The sequence below is a fragment of the Alligator sinensis genome, unplaced genomic scaffold, assembly GCF_000455745.1.
Source record: "Alligator sinensis unplaced genomic scaffold, ASM45574v1 scaffold439_1, whole genome shotgun sequence".
In the NCBI taxonomy this organism is placed as follows: domain Eukaryota; kingdom Metazoa; phylum Chordata; order Crocodylia; family Alligatoridae; genus Alligator; species Alligator sinensis.
In genome coordinates, this window is record NW_005842523.1 from 706,112 (window position 1) to 727,521 (window position 21,410).

The following is a 21,410-nucleotide window of genomic DNA, read 5'->3' on the forward strand; positions in this document are numbered from 1 at the left end:
AGTGCCATGGTCTGTTTTTAACCCCAGAATGATACAGGGTATTTATAGTTTAAGCCCTCTATAGTTTTCTCAAAGTCATGTCTGGAAGAACATTAATTTCAAATTAAAATTTAAGATGAATTCTTAGTTACTATTGTCTGTACTACAAAATGCATAAAATCTGAAGTAAATGAATGCCCATTTTAGATGCTAGTAGCTCTCATTTCCTAAAATTGGAATTGGCTGTATCCTCCAAGCTGCTTTTTAAACGCCTTTACAAATGCATTTCTAAAAAGCTTATAGTTTAATACATAATCACATTCTTATTACATTGTACATACCTGTATTCTGAAAGCTCAGTACAAAATCTCTTCCATAAAGAATCTTATTTTAGGTACCAATTTTTAAATTTGATATCTACTTTCTTGACTCTACTTCATTGTTATGTAAAGATCTGGATATAAATTTGAATTAAGAACCTATTCAATGAAAAGAATCTATTGTGCCTCTGCTGATGCATCGTACATCTCATACCAGTAACAAGTTTGGTGGCTTCAGCTCAGCTTTAAAACAGTTAACAAACAATATCCTAAACTTGGCAACCTATTTATTATATCTGCTCAGAAACACAAAAGAACTGTATGAACAGAAATCTGGATTTATTTAATTCTTGGACAGGATTTCCATCAAGCCCAGGTTGAGGATCTGGAGAAGGGTGTGTGAAGTGCACTACTATATATCCCCTAGCCACCTATGAAGAAACAGTGTTCTTCAGCCTGAGTATTTGATATGTGTTCTTTAATCTAAAATATTTATCGGCAGCAAGAAAAAAAAAAAGAAGTAAGATCCAGTATAATTATTTATAGAGGGATTTATATGCCAGATAAAATGTTGGGGATGGGAAAATCTCCTGGAGTATTATCATTATATTAACATATTTTATTTCATACCTCAAACTAAAATTGAGATTGTATCAAAAGACCTCATTCACAGGAACATTACATCTTACATACTAGCAATCAACATGTATGTAATAGTATTTTACTTATCATTTTTGCTGTATAAACCATATCATTGTAATTTACTGTTATTGCTGATATAGTATTTTGGAGGAAAAGAGAAGAAAATTTTAGTACATGTTTTTGCCTCAGGTGAACACCAATGTAAATCTGGATGCTGTAATACTTATTTTAAATAGCATGTTTAAGTGAATCAAAAAAAAAGTGGAAAAAATCAAGATTTTCTGTGGGATTTCTACTTTCACTTTTATTCAAAAAACATTTTTAGTTTCTATGCTAATCTATTTAGTCATTTGAAATTAATGTCTTACAGATGCACAGTATTTTGAGATATATAATGTTACTCGAAAATTGGTATTTAGTACTATATGTTTCATATATATATATCTCCACTCAAACATATAGTACTAATTACCAATTTTCAAGTAACATGTAACTAGTGATTGGTTGTGAATTTGAGTGACATTTTCCACCTGTGTGATAAATCAATGACCTATTCAGTATGCTGACAAACAATTTGCCTATCCTGAGTTTACATTTGAAAGGCACATACTATATTTCCTGTTGCTTATTTATATAAAAAAGTAAAAAATTAAGTAAAATGTTAATTTTGTTAAAATTACTTGAACTCAGATATTTAAATTACTTAATACTTTCAGAAGTCACAGTTAAGTATTTGATAATTTCTGCTAACAGTTGTATAGACTGCAAAAAGAGAAATGATGCTTTTGAAATCAATGATGAAGTTTTAAATATATTGGCATAAGAATGTAGACATCTTTTAGCTTTGTAAAACTGACAGTTCAGTACTGAAACTTTATTTTGAAAAGATCAAAAAAGGATTTGCGTCTTTAGAAATAAAAAATAAAACAGGTATATTTAAAAAAAAAGAAGAAAAAAACTGATTGTTACCACTAATGAAATAGCTGATGACAAAATAGTAGTCTTTTTGATTTTGATCACAAAAAATAAACTGGTAGTGACAGGATATGATGGATAGATTTGACATCCTGGCAAATCACTGTCATTGATTCAATTATTCTAATTCAGAATAAAAGCTGTATACAGTATGTGTTTATGCTACAGTGGAGTTTTTTAAGTGATTGACATTCATCATATTAGTTAGACAGTTTTAAAAGCTATGTCTTTGTTTTACACACTGAGTTGTCAAGAAAAAAATAAAGTAAAACCTGGATTGCATAAGAAAACCAAACCATTTAACCAACTTTTGGTTTCAACCCCATCAAAATACATTATTATTGCATTAGATTAAAATGTTCTTTGAAGAGTCAATTTCCAATATATCCATATTATATCCTATTATAAAGACTGAGTGTTGAAACTGTAATATAATCTTTGAGATGGTTGATTTGGAAGTTCCATGGAGGACAATATACTACCTTTTAAACTGGACATCAGCTTCATAATAAATAATACAAAATAGTTTAATTTACATGTCAACACTGCCTAGTATTCCAAATATGAAGTCATATATAGGAGATGTTTAAAAATATGTAATAGTTTTCTATTTGGAGATATGTGTGTGTGTGTATACACACACACACACACACACACACACGCGCGTGCACAAATCCTGAAAATATTCATAAATTCACAAATAGTGTATATGATGGCATGGAAACTTGAATTAGTTTTATTTCTGCTCTGTTTTAGACAAGCATTCGGTGATGCTCTTCCCCAAGCTCCAATGCACTCTTCTGGTTTTCTAGCATTAATGTAGCTGTCAGTTTGAATTTCAATCTTGAATTATGTCTGTTGACATAATTTCATAGTGCTGACTTCAATTGTTTAGGATTACTGTTTTGAACCACATAAGGAAATCAATTCTTTTTTCTATGTTTAGTAAATTCCACTCAAGTGCATTTTAATATATTTATTAACCCATAAGGCAAACTAATTATCTATAATGTATTCTTACTATGGAGAAATTCTTTCTTCATCAATTTAATTATTGACATATTAAAACACATGAAATCCTCTAAAGCATTATTTCTAAGCACTGTTACATATTTGATAAAATAATGTAATCCATTTTTAGTTTTAACAATTATATTTTCAAATATACAAAATGAGCTTTTTAAAAATAATAATTGACACTTGCCTTTTAAACAACAACATTTAATAATGACTGCCTTACCTCCATTTATGTTCATTAAAGAAAATTATATTTCACATTTATATTATATGCTTGATACAAATCCTATTAAACAGGTTAATTTACTTGGATAACACATCACAGTTGGCTTTGTTTGGTAATACATCTTGAAATTTAACAGCAAAAGAAATTCTGATTTTTTGTGACAAGAACAAATGTACTATTCTATTTCAGTTGGGAGTAAAGTCATCATTTGCTAATGTAACAAAACCTATGTTGTAAATATTTTTTAAAAACCCAAACAAACCCAAAGCCAAAATCTGCAAATGTGTCCAAAGAAATTAGAATGAGAAAATGAGGCACTATCTTATAATGTGCATTTTTAAGGACTGCTGGGTCAAATCATTAAGAAAAATATTTATATAAGTCATTAGCAGTCATAATTAGAGTGTCATATAAATCTGAGTGAAACTGCTAAGTAGAAATCACTAGAAGTCCAGGTGCTTCTTGCCCATGGCCATAGCACCACATCCTGAGCTCAGCAGTTTGGCGGATTCTGCCAGATCCTGTTTGCTTGAGCGGCTCACTGTGTCTGACAAGTCTGGAGGCAAATGCAGTCGCTGTGGCAGGAGATTTTCAGAGGGGAGGGAGCAGGGAGAAAGAGAGAGAAAGAGAGAGAGAGCGAGAGGAGAGAGAGAAAGAGAATAATTTTAATTTAATTTACTTTAAATAGCATATTTCAAAATGTATGCCTATTCCCTGCTGACCAACATTTACTCTCACATGTCAATTAATTTTTAGGAAGTTTCTCAGATTGATACCCAAGCAGTCCTGTGCATTGCTAATGATATCCTACAACATACTGTGATTCTGCAGACTGGATTAAAATGTTTGTCATGAACATTTCCTGAGTGAACATTCAAGATTGCTAAACTGTTGTCCCAATCCTTCATTTCTTAAAAGTAAAGGTTTCCTGAATATCAACAGTAAGACCGATCCCTTTAATGGACATGTTATTACAATATAAATATGTTTTCTATCTCCAATGCTATATACATAAATAGTGGCTGAATCTGAAAAAAGAAACAATACATAATTGAAGAAGAAAAGTCAAATTAATTGTAATACCACACTAGAAGCTTAAAGAGTTTTCTATTCCCATACTTGACTGCCAGATCTTAATAATTAACAATGATAGTACTCTGCATTTCTATGGCACAGGGTTGTCAACATATAGCCTGCAATACTGCTCTATCCAGCCTGTCAGGCTACCAAAAGTTGGGGGCAGAGCCAGCAGGGGAGTGGAGCCTGCTGCAAAGCTGGGGCCCTGAGCCTCACTGGATAAAGCCACTGGAGGCAGAGGGAGCGGGGAGAGCAAGCAAGGGCTGTTCTGACACAGCCCTCCTTGCCCTGTGGCCACTTGGCCCTGCCACTGAACCTGTACTGCCACTGCCAGACCTGTAGCTGTTGCAGCTGCTGGTCCTGCGGATCTGGCCTCAAGGCCTGGATCTGGCCCAGGGTGAGTCTGACAGCACATTCTTATACACTTATCCAATATTTAATGAATTTAATTTTGCAATCTCCTTAGAAAAAACTATGAAATCCATTTTAGAGATGAGGAAATTGAGGCAGGGATTACATGGTTTATCTAATCATGAAGTTCCTGCTCAAGAAACTAGGTATTATCTTCCCACTGTATTAAATACAAATGCTTTAACACTTGTTCAAAGTATTATTTGAAATGAGAAGTGTGCACTAAGGTACTTTTAGAGCAATGCTGTACCACTACTGCTTATTTTGTGAATTACTGGCTTACTTTCTGGGTGAGAGTGAAGTACAAGGATATATCATAACCAAACAGAAAAGAGTTTTATATTTAGAGGGAAGTGATTTTTAAAACTGGCATTTTGAAAGAAGAAAATCTAATAGCGGGTAATGTCTCTTTGTATAGATCTCCTGCTTAAATGTACAGTTCTGATGACAATGGAATATAGCAATGACAGTGAAGTTACACTAGCAGCATCCACAAACCCTGCTAAAGATGTATGCATGTTTGTCTGTGCTATCTTTTTATACTTTTTATGTTGTAACATTTAAATACAGAAACCTTCCTTTTATTCTATTTCTCCTTGACATTTTTAAAGACTTTTTTACAGATGCAGGAAAGCCAATGGAAAATGCCTTGCATGTTCTTTAAAATGCCATGCATTCAAAAGCTTGTCTAGCTTTTATCTCAACCATACGGTTGGTCCAATAAAAGATATCACCCCCAAAAAATCCTTACCTCTTTAAAACATAAAAACTGATTGTTAGACTTGTCGGGCTGTGGAATTGTGCAACTGGTGGTAACCTATTTGCCTATTACAAGTATTTTGATTAATCTAAATAATATTATTATTAGCTAGTGAGTTTGGTAGTCACTAAAAGTGATTTATGAGAGGGAAATAAAAGACTGTTTTGGACTATGTGTTCTTCAAGGAGACAGGAAGCAATGCATGTGTTACAAGGAGAGTAGAAAGTCTGTATTCCTAGAGTAATGGGTCTTACTGCTAAAATACTGCCTCAGCTTACCTCAGTTCTTCTCAATTGGGTGATAATACTTCCAGGTAAAAATGCCCTATGTGCCTGCTACACAGCCAAGCCAGAAAGGACTGTGGCATATGCACAAGTTCCTCTTGCATTAGGTCTCTCAGGTAACTCTAAAGCAGGACAGAAGAACTGAATCAGCTGTAGCCCTTCTTGGTCTACCTTCCCTTCACTCACGCTCCTCCTGGAAAGGGAGGCACATGAGTGGAAAGTCAGTTGACACTAGCTGCTGTGCCACAACTGGAGCTGAAAGGGCAAAAGAACTTCTAACATATGGGAGATATGGGAAAACACTGCTAGCATGCCTCTGACCTCATTTGGTGCCAGGAGAGGAGACTTCCTCTATGAGAGACAGCACAATCTCCATTCTCACTCTATTACTGGCTTCTTTGCCAAGTCTCTCAAATTAATTCAGTGCATTAATTCAAGCACACTCGTCTCATACAGGAACTACCAATAGTGCATTAAAGGGAAACAACTTTATTTCCTGTTAACCTGCACTGGATTCAAACTCATGACCGATAGGAAAAAAGATTCTCTAGCAAAATAATGTCGCTCTGAGCTATCTAGTCTCTCAGTAAGTACTAACTGCATATTTTCTATATATATGTTACCTTGAAAAAACTAAGTAAGACCCCATGATCTCAAGGCAGACCCCCTAAAAAATTAGGAACACCCAATTAGATCACGTGAACATTTGTTTCAAGTGATGTGGTAGTACCACACACAGGAACTCTGCAGCAGCAGTGTGGATAGAATCTAATTCTCCAGGGCATCATTCAGCTAGTTTAACAGTGAGATCCTCTCACTTCCTGCAATCCCATGATTTAGTTACTACACACTTTTCAACTACATAGGGGCCCTTCAGATAGCCCCTTTCATTATACACAACTCCTTCAGCCCCCAAGTAAGCAATCCTTTGCAATGAATGGTGCAGGGGCCGTGTGGAAAACATTGTATGTGAGCACACAATTTCAGACTCTATTGTAACACCTATGAAGAAGTAGGCTTAATTAAGGTTGTAAAGGCAACCTGAATTCAGGGCCTTCCTAGCTTTTGAATGTTTGACTTTGCAAACCTTTTAATGTTCCTATGACATGCATGTGCATGCATGAACATGCACATGTAACTTCAGACATTTAAAAAAATCAATCAATAAAACAAAGTCCTTCATGTAACATTACATAAATGTTACTTGACATAACTTGACATAGATATGGGTCATCACAGCAGGGTTGGAACTTTCAGAACCAATGCACAGACCTCTGTCACATAATCTAACAAAGTAGCTCATAGCAGTAGTAGATCATCTACATGGACCAGAAAAATGAGAGAATTTGCTAGTGGATTTTAGAGAGGTTTGCTGATCTGAGAGATGGTGAGACTCAGGAACATGCTTTCTATTCCACCTTCTGGCAGGATACATCAGTGGGCACAGACATTCTTCCCTACCCTAAACGTAACCCTTTTTGCTTTGCCTCTTCCAACTAGTCCTTGTCCCGCTCTTCACTTCCTGATCTTTGTCTCCTTGCCCCAGTCCCATTTCATTCATTTAGGGAGTCCCAGTCTCTCTTTCACAGGGGTCTCATCCTACACCCAGTCTTCTTATCAAACAGATCCTAGTTTTATCACTCTGTACTCCTTGTCCCAGGCTGCAGTGCTGCTTCCCAGCTAATTCCACTTCTCAGCACCCATCTAAGCTATTACTCCACTAACCCTGGTCCCCAGTTCTCCTCCTTTGTCTCTGTTCTCTGTCTCCTGTCTCAAATTCCCTCCTGAGCTTCATATTCAATCTCAGTGTCACCTGCTATTCATTACTCACCAAGTCGCATCTAGTTCCCCCACCTACCTCTAGTTCTTTGCCAACTTGCTCTCCCCTTACCTTTTACCCTTCTTTTTTTTCCCCACCTTACTTGCTCTTAGTCCCAGTCTCCCTCACTGGCTAGCACTGAGTCTCTGCCTCATTTCCTCCTCTGGCTCCCTGTTGCAGTTGCTCCAAGTCCCATTCTCTATATGTATCCTGCCTAGTCCCAATCTTTCCCCAACCCAGTCCCAATTTCACTCTCCTTCCCACCATGCTCCAGTCCCATTTCCTCCTTCCCATTTCCTTGTCACAATCTACTCTCTTTAATCTCATTTGCCAGTGAAGCTCTTATCCTTTCTACATTCAAATGATGTAGCTTCCTTCTCCAGTCACTTTTTTCCTAGCAGCTTTTCTCTTCTTTGCTCTGAGATCAGGTTCCTGTACCTGAATCTGACACATCCCAAGGAAAGTCTTGCTCAGCTGTGGGCTGAGGCAAACTCAGTGTGAATAGTAGCTATATTCCTCAAAAGAGCCAAACCTAAAGAAGGTTGCTACTGAGCAAGTGTGAAGTGTGATTTTTTTTTCCAGAGGCTTTTAACTTGCCCAGAATTGGCCAGATTTTCACAGGAACAGCAAAAAGTACATTCCTCATACAAAGGCCTCACTCTCCCCCAGCCCAATTTCAAAGCATGAGGGAAATAGAGGCTTTCAAAAAGTGACCAGAATACATTCCCCCTAGCCTCATTCTCAGAAATGATTGAACCATTTTGGCTGAAATTCTCTAAAAAAATCAGCTGGAGGCAGAACACCACAGAATATTTTAGCTCAAAATTATGTGAAGAGGGGTTATAAAAGCTTTAGTGTGGACAGTTATATTAGTATACCAGAGCTTTTGCTGGTACACCTTTTTTAATTGGGCAACTGATATAAAGCATATGGTAATTCCCTCCCTTCTGCCAACAGAACGGCCTTAAGAGGCTTTGCCAATACAGCTAAACCAGTAAACCTTTTATAGCATAGCCTAGGTCTCAGTTAATTATAAGGATTTTTGAAATTCACAGACATATGAACGAATGTCAGTCAGTAGACATGGTGACAGCACACAGTGGACATAATGACTGAACATACAGATATCTGATCTGAGGCAGTATAACTAGGGGTGGGCGAGAAGGGCACCCATACCGGGCACCAAGTTAGGAGGGGTGGCAGAATCACCCCCACCCTTGCAGACTCCATTCCCTGATAGCAAGAGCAGCTCCATAGGTTACTTATACTAGGAATACCAAATGAGTCCCTGATTGCTGCTGCTTTAAGAGCAACCGCTGCTAAGAGCAGAGTATGAAGCTGCAGCAGCTCCGAGGGGGATTGTTTAGGAGTTCCTGCGTGGGTAAGACTGCTGCCCCTACCTCCACTCTCAGAATGGTGCCCCCTCCTCACTCTTGGAGCCACATCCCCCTGCCCCTACTCTGAGCCAGGTGCTTCCTCTGCTCTCAGAGCCGCACACCCTCCAATGCTTGTAACCCGCAAGCTCTGCTTCCCCCCATGCTCTCCTGCAGGGTTTATGCCACTGCTGATCTGAAGACATAAAAAACCTCCCAGACATAGAAGAAAAAAGTAAGTAGCAGAACAAGGAAGTCAGCCTAGAAAAGAAAGAGCTCTGTGGTATCTAGATGCTACTGTAATACAAATCCACAAACAACTCACTTCCATTTTTGTGGTCTCTACACAACAAAGACTCTTTGGTAAACTGTAGTGCATTTACACTTCTTTCATGGAAGTCACAGGTGAAATAGCAGATTTCACTGCTTTAACATAGAATCATAAAATCATAGGGTTGGAAGAAACCTCAAGGGTCATCTAGTATAACCCCTTGTACGAATACAGGATGTATAATTTCTCAGCCATCCTAGACTCTTCTTGAAAATCTCCAGTTAAAAAGATTCTACAACTTTCCTGGGCAAGGTGTTCTGTTATTCTAGTTTTCTGATAATAAGAAAGTTTTCCCCCCCACAATATTTCATTTATATCTTCTTTGCTGCCATATAAATCCATTGCTTTGTGTCCTTTCCTCTGTGGCAAAGGAGGACAGTTGTTCTCCCTCTTTTTTATGGTAGTGTTTTAAATACTTAAAAACCTGCTTTCTCCTTCCCCCTTATTCTTCTTTCCTCCAAACTAAATCTACCCAGTTCTCCCAACCCTTCTTCGTACGATTTGCATTTCAACCCCTTTATGATCTTTGTTGTTTATTGCTGGACCCTCTCCAGTTTCTCTACAACCTTCTTAATATGTCCAGAACTATGCACCAGTACTCCAGTGGAGGCCCAACAGCACTGGGCAGAGTGGTACTATCACCTCCCATGTCTCACATGGAATATACCTGTTAATGCAGCCCAAAGTGCAATTTTTTTGCAACTGCATCATATTTCTGACTCATATCAAGTCTGGGACCCCACCAACCCCCCCAGATCCTTCTCAGCAGCACTGCTGCCTTGCTAATTATTCTTTATTTTGTATTTATACGGTTGCTTTTTTTCCCAAGATGTAGCAGCTTATATTTGTCCTGAATTTCACTTTATTGCTTGTAACCCAGTTCTTGTAACCCAGATCATTAATAGAAATGTTAAACAGCACTGGATCCAAGACAGGCCCCTGTAGAGCTCCATTTGAAATCTCTTGCCATTCTGAAATTGATTCATTTATAGTAACTGTTGGTTTGCAAATAAGCCAATTATGTATCAATACTTCTATTTAGCCCAGTTTACTTATGAATGCTATCATGTGAGATTGTATCAAAAACTTGCAAAATCCTAGTATATCATGTCTACTGTATTCCCTTTGTTTGTCAAACTAGTTATCCCATCAAAATAGGAAATCAAGTTGTTTTGGTATGATTTGCTTTTAACAAATCCATGTTGGTGGCTAGTGATCACCACTTTCTCCTACAGATAGTTACAAATTGACTGTCTTGCAGTTTGCTCAAGTAACTTCACAGGTACTGAAGTCAGGCTAAAGGAAAACTTTGCCAGGGGTCCCATCCTCCTTTTCTCCCCTTCCAAAGGTGGGCACTTTGTTAGCTCTTCTCCAGTCCTCTGGGACCTTAACTGTCATTCATGACTTTTCAATATTATTGCAGTGGCTCTGCAATTTCTTTAGCTAATTTCTTTAACACCTGGGATGAATTTCATCAGGCCATCCTGGTTTGAATTAATTCAAATTTTTCAAAAACATGGCATACACTCTTTATTTATTGTGATCTGAAGCCCTTTCCCCCCTTGTTTATGTTAATTTTGCTAGCTATTTGTTTGTGGTATTCTTTTTTGAAGACTGGCCAAAGTTATCATTGAGCAGCACTGTCTTTGAATCTTCTGTTAATAGCTAATCCTCACTATTGAACACTGTACCCACAGTTTCCCTGGTCTTTCATTTCTGGCTGACATTTATAAAATCTTTTCTTATCTTTAAAATCTTTCCTTAGTTGGATAGGTATTTTAAAAATGTTGTTTATTAATTTATTTTTTCAACTTTGAAAAACCTGTGATATGATAGATAATGAAACATAATACTTTTTAATTAACTAAAACATTTCACAGTCACAGAGTTTGAGAATATTTAAGTCATAGGTGCATTTCATAAAATTACTTTGAGGGCTGTAGGATCATCTCACACATGCACACACACACACACACACACACAGTCTCTCTGCTAATGTTCTTTTAGCTATAAAAACAAATTTATAGTAATGTAATTACCATAATATATATACAATACAAAGTTCATATTATTCAGATTATTATTTGTGTTCAGATTACTCATGATCACTTTTACCAATTTTGGTACTTACTGCAAATTACTTATATTATTATAAAGCAAGAACATGATATCACGTGTATGATGCAAAATCACTGAAACTCATCAGGTTTGAGCATCTTCTTATTACCTCATGGCAAATTAGGAGCAACTCCAGTGCAGTTAACAGAGTTATACTAGCTAACTATTACAGTTAGCTTTTAATACCACAACTGCAATTTTTTGGTAGGGAGGTAAGCAGACAAGAAACTCAACAGCTGTTTTCTACCTATCTGGGTCTGTGACCCAAAAATTGGTCGAAACAAATCATTTTATGAAACTCTGTATCTCACAATCATTTGAAGTCACTAAAAGATGCGGGATTTGATTCGTGGGAAGTAAAAGTGACAGTGTTTCAGGTGCTGTGGGGTAGAAGGAAATTGAAGAGATAGGCCAGTGCTGCACTAAGATCACTGCCTATCCTACTAACTAAGGTTGTCTCAGAGTCTCCTGTTACTTCCCCATCTGTCAGCAGCCATTCATATACACACTTCTAGGATTACCTTACGGGACACTTAATATTACCAGGTGAAGTCTGTAACTATGAATTGCACTAAACATTATAAAAAGGTAAGACAGGAAGTGAAGCTTCTTGTGTCAAATTCAACATGCAGTAGAATTGTAGGGAGGCAAATGACCAAATATGAGCTCAATAAGGAGACTACGGCTGGCAATTCCAGCAGAATAACTAGGGTGAGCAGGTCATTGACTTAGAGGGGGCACCAATGTGGTCCCTTCTCCTTAGGAGTCTTTGCCACAGCAGGGGCAGGAACCAGGCAGGTGCAGACCCTGCACCCAGCAGTGTATCTGGGAGACAGCAGGGGGTAGAACGATGCCCTTCTATAGAAGGCTATGTCATGGGAGGCACAGCTGTGTAGCCCCAGGGTGGGGGGAAAAAGTACAGGGCACCAGGAGAACTCCTGGAAGCCTGAACCACTGCCTATTTTTCAGCTGCAGTAGCCCAACCCCATGCTGGCACAGCAGCAAACGCAGCAGTAGCAGTTGCCACCTGTGGACAGCCCCATTAGGTAAGATGCTGCTCCCCACCTTCCCAGTGGCCAGAATAATATCCTCTTCCCTCTGTGCCGAAGGTGCTGAAAGAGATTGCTACAGATCTGTGGACAATTCTATTCTACCAACATTTGCCTTGAACACTTAAATTGTTGAAATGATAGAATCATATATTAGCAATTACCCCAACTGAAAGATGACACCTTCGGAGAATGATATCTCCCAAATATCATGCATAAGACATTTGTTCAGTATCAATTTAGAAGAAACTCCTTTCTGAACCTTTTAAGACCCTCATCTTGCAATGAACACCACAACGGCAGAGTTCTTCGACTGCCTGGAGCGCCATGCAATAGGATTATATCTACTTGGCTTAGTTTATGATGCCCAAAAAGAGGTGAGAGTCTAGCCACTGTGCTCCAAGGTTAAATCCTCAGCCTACTGGAGTCAATGGGAATTTTGCCAGTGACTTCAACAGTTTCAGGATTTCAACCCTGTTTCTTTGTAAGTGCCGCAAGCTACAAAGTAAAATTCATGTCAAGTGTTCAGTAAGCTTGACTTCTGCAGTTCCATTAATGACCAAGCCCAACAAGAAAGAGCTTCCCAGGTCCAGGGCCTTGCAGGCAGTCTTACTATGATGTAGTTCTCTTTGGAGGAGAGGAAGGTTAGGCAGCTTGGTTCAGTTATAACTCAGACATAGCTATATATTAAAAGTCAAAGCAGAGATGAACAAAGGGAGTTTCACTAATGCACAAGTCAGCACACAATAGTTTCAAAGCACGCATGAAATTAAAAAAAAAAAGACTATTAAAAATTCTAGTTTCTGTTCCGGCATTCTTAAAGAGCACAGATTAAGTTCTTCTCTTTTAAAAGTCTCTTTATGCTATATTTAATTGCAAGTATTTTCTGCTTCCCAGCTGATATTTCTTCAGCAGCACCATTCATGTAAGACATCCTAATTTGTACACACTGCCACAGAACAGGTCAGGGATTCCAGAGAAAGACATTCAAGGTTCTTTATTTTTTTCCACCTCCTAGCCAGGCTCCCAGGCTCAAATACCTTCAGTAGTGTTTTTTAGTTTCAGATCTGCATTGCTGCCTAACACAAATATAACACAGACATAGAGGTCTGTACTTTAACTTTTTTGGGCTACTACATGTCTTAAGTCACACTAATGAACCCACAATGAATTTTCCAGTGATGTCTTAATGAAAGCCAGCCAAGTAACTATGGATAAGTACAGGCATTATATGCTACTATACATGTGCAGGGAGGCTGCTCCGATGCGCTACAGCATGTCAAAGCAGACTTGATTAATCAAGTCTGCTGGAGCATGGTAATTACTATGCTACAGCAGATTCCAGTCACGTGTATCAGCATCCCTGCACTGAAAAATGGCGGCAGGCTACTTTAAACTAAAGATCATTCAACGAGCTTTAGTTCAAAGTGCTCCACCACCATTTTTCAGTGTGGGGACGCTGATACATGTGACACTATGGGTGCTTTAATTAGTGCAGTTCTCAGAGCTGCGCTTATTAAAGTGCCCCACCCCCAGGAGCACATCTATAAATACCCAAAATTTCTACTGGGAGAATCACCATTCTCTTGGTAGAAGTGACAAGATGCAAGCAGTCATTCAATTTGTCCTGGGGGAAATGCGTCCCTTCTGGGAGAAGACCTTCTGCACCCCACTGGTGCCCCCTGACTCAAGAGCTTGCCTGTGTAGCTCTCCAGCCAGGGGGTTAGAACGTATGTACACTTCAGCTTGCAGGATATTTTTCTACTTCTGTCTTATTTCTGATAAATTCTTACTGGTAGAAATAAAAGCCTGTCTATGACCTATGATTTAGAGTTTGTGATGAGTACACATTGGCTGGCTGGAAACACTCAGGTCTGAAGAAAGCATGTAAAATAAGAAAGATCAAAAATGTAAAACTACTCGTACAGAAGCAGGTTAGAGTCCTTTCATGTTTTGAGCTGTATGGTGGTAACTTATAAACACATTTCAAAACTTCTGAAATGTAATATGAAAATGTAAATCCTGTACTTTTTACAGAAACAAAACACTAAATATTTCCATCCAAAAATACATAGATTCAATCAAAAGAAAAGATCATGATCATGACATACACAGAGGACATATCCTTAACTCCAGACAGAAGCTGGCTCTTTTAGGCATAACATCATTCCACGTTAAACATATTAAACCCCAGATGGCACCCAGTTTTTCATTAGATACATTCATATTCCTTTATTCCAATACCTCAGTTGGCTTTCATTCCATCTACTTAGTATGTCCTAAAAAATAATGTTTCCCCTTACATTATAATAATACACATATCCCATCTAATTTTTAAACCTTTGCTCTGTGGTTTTGATGCAACATCCCTAGATTATTTATCCAAATAGTCTAAAAAATCAACTAACCCTTCAATCCCTTTTTAATCAATGTTTTTCATAACAAAATGATGCTAGATTCTGTTTGTGTTTCTCTTGCTGTAAGTTGCCTTGAGCCTTTCTTGGGAAGGGCAGCATATTAATCATATAAATAAATGAATAAAAATAAATAGTTTGCTCAATATTCTCTACATCCTGATAAAATACATGTATTACAGCAGTTCAATGCAGTATATTGTGTTTGGAAACATTTTAGGGTAGAGACTGTGCCAATAAGTAACATTTGGCATACCTTCAATGAAATGAAATGTACCATTCCAGATTTTGGCTATATTATACTACTGATGTTCTGCTATGCCTCTAGTCACAGTTTAAAGGCCCTTGTGTGATATTTGTTTGTGTGGTGAAAGTGCTCTTGAATGAACAACTTTGCAAGATGTCCCCATGTGTTGCATTTTGCGTTTCTAATTGTTATAGCTGTAAAATGGACAAAAACTTCATAAGAAGCTATGCATCTCAGGAGCATATTTTATTGGACAAAAATTTGTATTTATTGACTTGCTGCCAGGTCCACCTCTCTCAGCAAATACAACAGAAGGTATCTGTTTTTTTTTCAAATTGTATTATCATTTTTTTAGTTAGTAAAGATACAGCCAATATGCAGTTAAATAATTGTTATTTCTTTAGGGGAGAAAACAATTTTCATCAATGATGTAGTACAGAGGTTGCTGTCAAACTGGCTATTTGTTGTTTGAGCCAAATTTTTCACGTACACTTAGAATACATTGCATTTGCACATTATGGAGAGTTTTGTTATATTTTTATGAGATAAGGTCCGCTAAGAAATATGATAACATTTATGCAAATATAAGAATGTTAACAACTTGCATATAGATCTTATATGGTACCTGTAGACATGCTGCAGGGCTGCTCCAACACACTGTAATTACAGTGCAGCAGAGCACTGAGTCAGCCTCTGTGTCTCATGTATCAGTGTCCCATGTATCAGCGCGGGGATGCTGATACACGTGATGCTGCAGCACTTTAATTAGAGCGGCTCTCAGAGCCACTGTAATTAAAGTGTGCTTCTCCACCCCTGGAGCATGTGTAAAAGTGCCCATAATGTCATGCTAAATAAAATGTAAATCTTTGCTAATGCCATACTGACTGAGAAACGTAATATCTAATTTGAGCTTACTTTTAAATGACAGAAAAGTAAGGTCTTCACATTATTGTGAAAACAGTTCCAAACTCTCACTTTAGTGTTATAAAAGGGTCAAGTTATCATATTCAGGCCCTATTTGTACTGAAGTTATTCATTAAATCCTAAGACGGAGCTAGAACACAGCTAACACCAGGCCTATTTATATGTAATGAAATGTTGTGCAGACCTCATCAAACCATGCCCCTATGGGTTTAAATGTCTGAAGAGACCTGTTTTTACTCAACTGCTGTGATCCTATCCACATCACAATGTTATTAATATTTAAAATAAGTCAGGGAACAACCGTGTTACTGTCAGGTCCACAACTCTATTTCTATTTTTTAAGTTATATTCTTGAACGTATTATCTAAAACCTAGGGATGGTAGTGTTTTAAATGTTTTGCTGGTAAATATTTTGATTTTTAAGTGGATTTTAAAGTGAAGTACATTATATAGCTTGGGGGATTACACAACTACTAATTTCATTTTTACTTTTTAGGCAATTGTAACTGAACCACAGGTATTCATTATTATGAGCATCTCATGTTAAAATGAACACTTTTACCATATTAATATCAAAACCTTTCTTATATTTTCTAAAGTTGAAGCATTTTTGTGTAAGTTCTAGTACTGTAAAAGATAGCTTAAGAAATGACCAAAAGAACCCCCAATTGGAATTAGGAAACATTCATGGAAACATTTCGTTTCACAGTAAATTTCGTAAAATCCCTTTTATATCTAAAACTTACTCTTTGAGTCTCGATTATTAGTTCTGAATATTTACTCTGTCTCTTTAATGAAGTTTTGCAGAGTACACGCTTTAGGGAAGTGATAAGTTAATATCTAAAACATTTAACAATTCAATGCAAGTTGTGTTGGCTTAGTCAGATAAGCCACATGGCATTGTTTCTTTTCTCAGACTAAATGAGTATGCAAGTACTTCAAGTGTGAATTCCTGTGTCACAATTTAAAAGTTGCTTTCTGCAAACATTGGCTCATGCAATTTTGTAAATCTTTCTGAAACCATCTGTACTGATAAAATTTAATTATCTCAGTTTTGTGGAAAATGAACCTCAAAGAGATTTAAGACAGTGAAGATAATTCATTAAAAAAATCTAAGTGGATGTTTGCTTGTTTTGACAGTAGTCAACCACCTCAAGTAACCAGCAATGAAACAGTGGACAGTTATTTAAACAGTGTCTTTGACTACAGCTGAGGAGAGAGGAGAGGAAAATAAAGGTGACAAAGATTTGCACTTCCCCATCCTTGAGAAAATCAAAGATAGGTCTGTAATCAGCAAAATTTAGAGAAGTGACAAGGCTGCTCTCATTTATGCTGCCATGTACTGGCTCTATTTTATAATCTAACTAAAATTCCTTCTTATTGTAAGCATACCCCTACATTGTGGAGGGACTTGGATTGACTGTTCTGGTTTTATGCCATCTGAATATTTCTTAGAATGGGCTGTCCAGTCTGGGTGCCACTCCCCCAATTGCTTTCCTGTTGCTGCTGCCTGGGTCTCCAGGTTCCCTCACCCCATATACTCCTTCCTCGTCCTACTCCCTCTCTCCCCCAAGCAAGACTGTGGCCTGGGCAGGGGATGCAGGGGCTTTGGTGCAGCATAGTAGAAGGACCTGCCCAATGTGGTCGTGGGGGTGGGGAGGGGTGCTGCTCCACACAACATACCTCTCAGAAGTTGACAGCCCTGTCTTAGAAGAAACTTCAGCTGCTTATTTAGTGCCTGATCTAAAACCCAGTGTAAGAATAAATGTAAACCGTACACCATTTATTTCAACTATGATCAGAGCCATGTTACACTAGGCTCTCTTGAAACACATGACTAGGGCCCTACTAAAATTGCGATTTTGTAGAAATTGGAAAACCTGGAACCGCCCACAAAATTCGGCAATCTGAAATCTGCGGGGAAAAAAACTTACTGAAAATAAAATGCTGGCTCCCCAGAGGGAGCCAGCAGTCCTCAGGGCACTGCAGCCCAGCCGCGTAGCCTACTCGAATGAAGGGGAGCCCAAGATGGCTGCCACTCTTGCCACTCACTGCTGACTGGCTGAGAGGACTGCCATGAATCATGACTCTCCATGAATCAGCAGTGAGGGGCAGGGCAGCATGACAGACAGCCCTCACAACTAATCAGTGGTGAAGGGCAGGATTACTGGGCCCCTTGGCCAGTCAGAGGCAGGGAGGGTGCGGCACTGCAATCAGCCCATGAAATGGTGGCCAGCCCCATGATCTCCCCATGAAATCAGCTGCCTCCTTGAGTTGAGTAGACCCCTACAAATTCCTGTCCTCAAGACTTTACAAGTTAAGCAGATAAGACAGACAAATGGCAAGGGGAAGGAGGTATAACACACACATTTTGGTTTGCAAGTGTCATGTTAATGCCAACGAGTATGTGTATTTTTTCGTTTTTTTCCATTTTTTTTGTTAGAAGGAATTAGCTAAATGAAAATAAATGGGCACACTGCGGGGAGTGTGTTAACTTGTAAAAGAGTGAGGAAAAGATTAAATGAAGGAAAGAAGAGCACAGAAGTCAGTGCCTCAGTTTAAGTAATGCTTTGTTAAGCTGTAGTAATACTCAGATAGATAGATGTATAAAACCAAACTGAAACCTACACTGGGGAGCACAGAGAAAGCACAACAACCTGACAAAAGTGCTTTTGGTCCATGACTAAAACTGTTCAGATGTATTTCAACAGATTTCTTCTCCACAAAAATCCTCCCCTCCAAAACTGATGTGTATTGCCAAACTCTCAGTTTAGCTGCAAGTGAATATTACAGCTTGGCATTACCAATCCTGAAAAATGACATTTGTAATGGAAATATCAAGAGATCTCAAACATTAACAGTGTTGGTAACTACTGCTATAATGCAGACAAAGTATACAGATTCCAATTTGATTTATAATATTTAACCTACCTATCCTATTTAATCTTTGCAGTGTAATAGCTCAATATTTGAAGAAGTAGGTTGTTTATGAAGGATAAAAGTAGAAGCAGTTCTGAAATACTGGCAATAGTTCAGAAATAGACTGCTCCAGTGCTGCCTCATCAGGTTTTTTCTGGTTTTATGTATGACAAGTTTTTGGTCACAACTTTTCTCATGAACCAGTTTCAGAAATGAGGTATATACATGGATATGTACTATATATATTCAGACCTACATATATATACTTACTTGCTTATGGTTGTATATGAGTTATTTTAATAACATAATGGCCAATACCTACATAATCCCCCAATGTATGCAGTTCATTGCCCTAGGAAGCACTGAGACACAGTGTATGAACTGTATTGTACAAGTGCCAATGTAAAACACACATACAATACGTCCCTGAATAAATCTTTTTCTGGAGATCAGCATTATAGGTTTTGCAAGTTCCTGATTATGAAGAAAGAATTTTTAATAGGACTAAATGTAAGTGTTACATGAGGGGTACTGTTGTTTTATATTGGGAGCAGCTCAATAGAACTATTTACTTTTTTCAAACTGGAGAGAATTAGTAAATTCCCATTGCTAGGCAGCCTAGCACATCTGTGAAGCATTTCTGGGCATTCAGAACTGAAGCATGTGCTGCCCAAAGGGAAGATTCATTACAGTATGTTATTTAGCCCTCTAACCCCCTTCCCCCAAAACACTACAAGTTCTTCAGTAACAGGAAATCATCTTTACTTTATGCAGAAACATATTTACATGACCAGAATACAACAATTAGCACATTTGTAAAGCTCTAGGGATAGGAACAATTTAACAGTTTTTTGAAGCAGACTAATTTTCTGGAGCTTTTAATCTTATTTTATTTTGGTTTCACAGGCATGGACAAGTTCTTCTTTGCTACAGGTATTTTCTAAGCCTGCCTGGCAGGATTCTGATGCTTAAAGAAACAAAATTATTTCATAACTTAATGTCTTATGTGGTATAGAAATGAAAAATACTGCATAAGAAATATAGCATTACAGATTTATCTTTTAAAAACAGGATATTATTGATATTCTCAATGTATTATTGTTCATAAATGTGCAATAAATCATAAAGCAAGAGAAAATGTAATTTTTTTTCAGTTTGAATATCTCAGCTCACCAATAGCTAAAAATTTCATACAATCAGGGATGACTTCTATATTTACATACAAAACTAAGGAAAATGTCATACATAAGAGGTTATAAATATTCCTGTTATCATTGCCTTCCTACAATAAAAATCATTGTTTTTCAATATTGCTATTATACAAAAAGTTCAGTTCCTAAAGCTCTCAAGTATTTACAGAAATCACATAATTCATATTTTAACATCTCACATGCTCAATGAGAATCAATACATGATTTATATGGCCTACTATCTAAACCTTCAGTGAGAAAACCCTTTTCAGTGGAACTGAAGGATAGATAATATTAGATCTGAAGTCACTGCAGTGTAATTTAATACTCAGTGTATTGATCAATTTGTTTAGTTCTGAAAGCTTATATAACATTTTAAAAATCAATGATCAATATAATTTATGTAATCCTGGGTGTAAAAATCACATCACTTATCAAGTAGTCATGCTGAATTCCCTTTGGCAAAACTAGTAGAGCAAAACAATTAAACACCAAAAGAAGTGTTACTTCATAAAGGGTAAAAGACAGGCCATGCTAATTCAAAACTGTAACTTTGTTTTAAAGTAGTTTATATATAAAAAGACTTGATTGATAAACTGATTTAAGTGGAATGGAAATTCTAATTCAAAATAATTAATTAAATATGAGTTATTGGAAACCGTTTATAATGCCAAAAAACAAACAAATAAAAAGACAAAAACAAAACAACCCCCTCCCCCCAGATTAAAGTAAATTTTTAACAATAACTGGCAAAAAAGGCTAATGATTTGTTCCAGGGTTTTCCCTGCATTTAAACATCGAAATAGATTTCTATAGATGAGATCAAGAGGAGAAATCTAGTTTGTATGAAAACTAAACTATATTTTAAGTGTTATTTTCTTTTAAATGTTTATAATGTTGTAATTCTGATGCATTGATAACTATTTTTAACCTCATAATTGCTTCTATTTTATTTCTATTTACCCTGATATGAGAAGTCTCTTTAAAGCAATAAGGTCTTTAAAGACTGCTACTGTTTAGAACTGTCTACAATCCAGTGGACTATACTGAATGAATGAAGCCAGTTTGAAAAACCTGCTTCAAGTTTTCATCTCAAGAAAGGCAAGGTACTTTTGAAGAGAGAGCACTTCATTTCTGAGATCTAGAAGCTTGCTGCTATTCAGCCAAAGACTCTTGACTGATGTAGGTTCTGACCCATTGCATGAAAACAGACTGGGGGAGGGGGAAATGTCAAGAAAGCATAATGTTTGATAGTCTCTATATAATTATTTCTTGTAAATGGGATTTAAATATTTCCTCTCAGAAATAAACAGAAAACATATATGAGACCAGAAT

General features: G+C 37.3%; 1 protein-coding gene across 6 annotated transcripts in view; it reads right to left on the reverse strand.

The window, feature by feature from the left end:
• Positions 1-1,010: 1,010 nt before the first annotated feature.
• The window catches only part of ELP4 (elongator acetyltransferase complex subunit 4), a 268,164-nt gene continuing 247,764 nt past the window's right edge, over positions 1,011-21,410 (reverse strand). For 2 of the 6 annotated variants that reach the window (XM_025213337.1, XM_025213338.1), the window contains one exon: positions 2,247-3,734. In XM_025213337.1, the coding sequence (XP_025069122.1) occupies positions 3,603-3,734 (132 nt within the window). In that variant the 3' untranslated portion in view covers positions 2,247-3,602. Of the gene's footprint in view, positions 3,735-21,410 lie in introns of all 6 variants that reach the window. The other 4 variants (XM_025213343.1, XM_025213339.1, XM_025213344.1 and 1 more) reach the window with 3 other exon arrangements.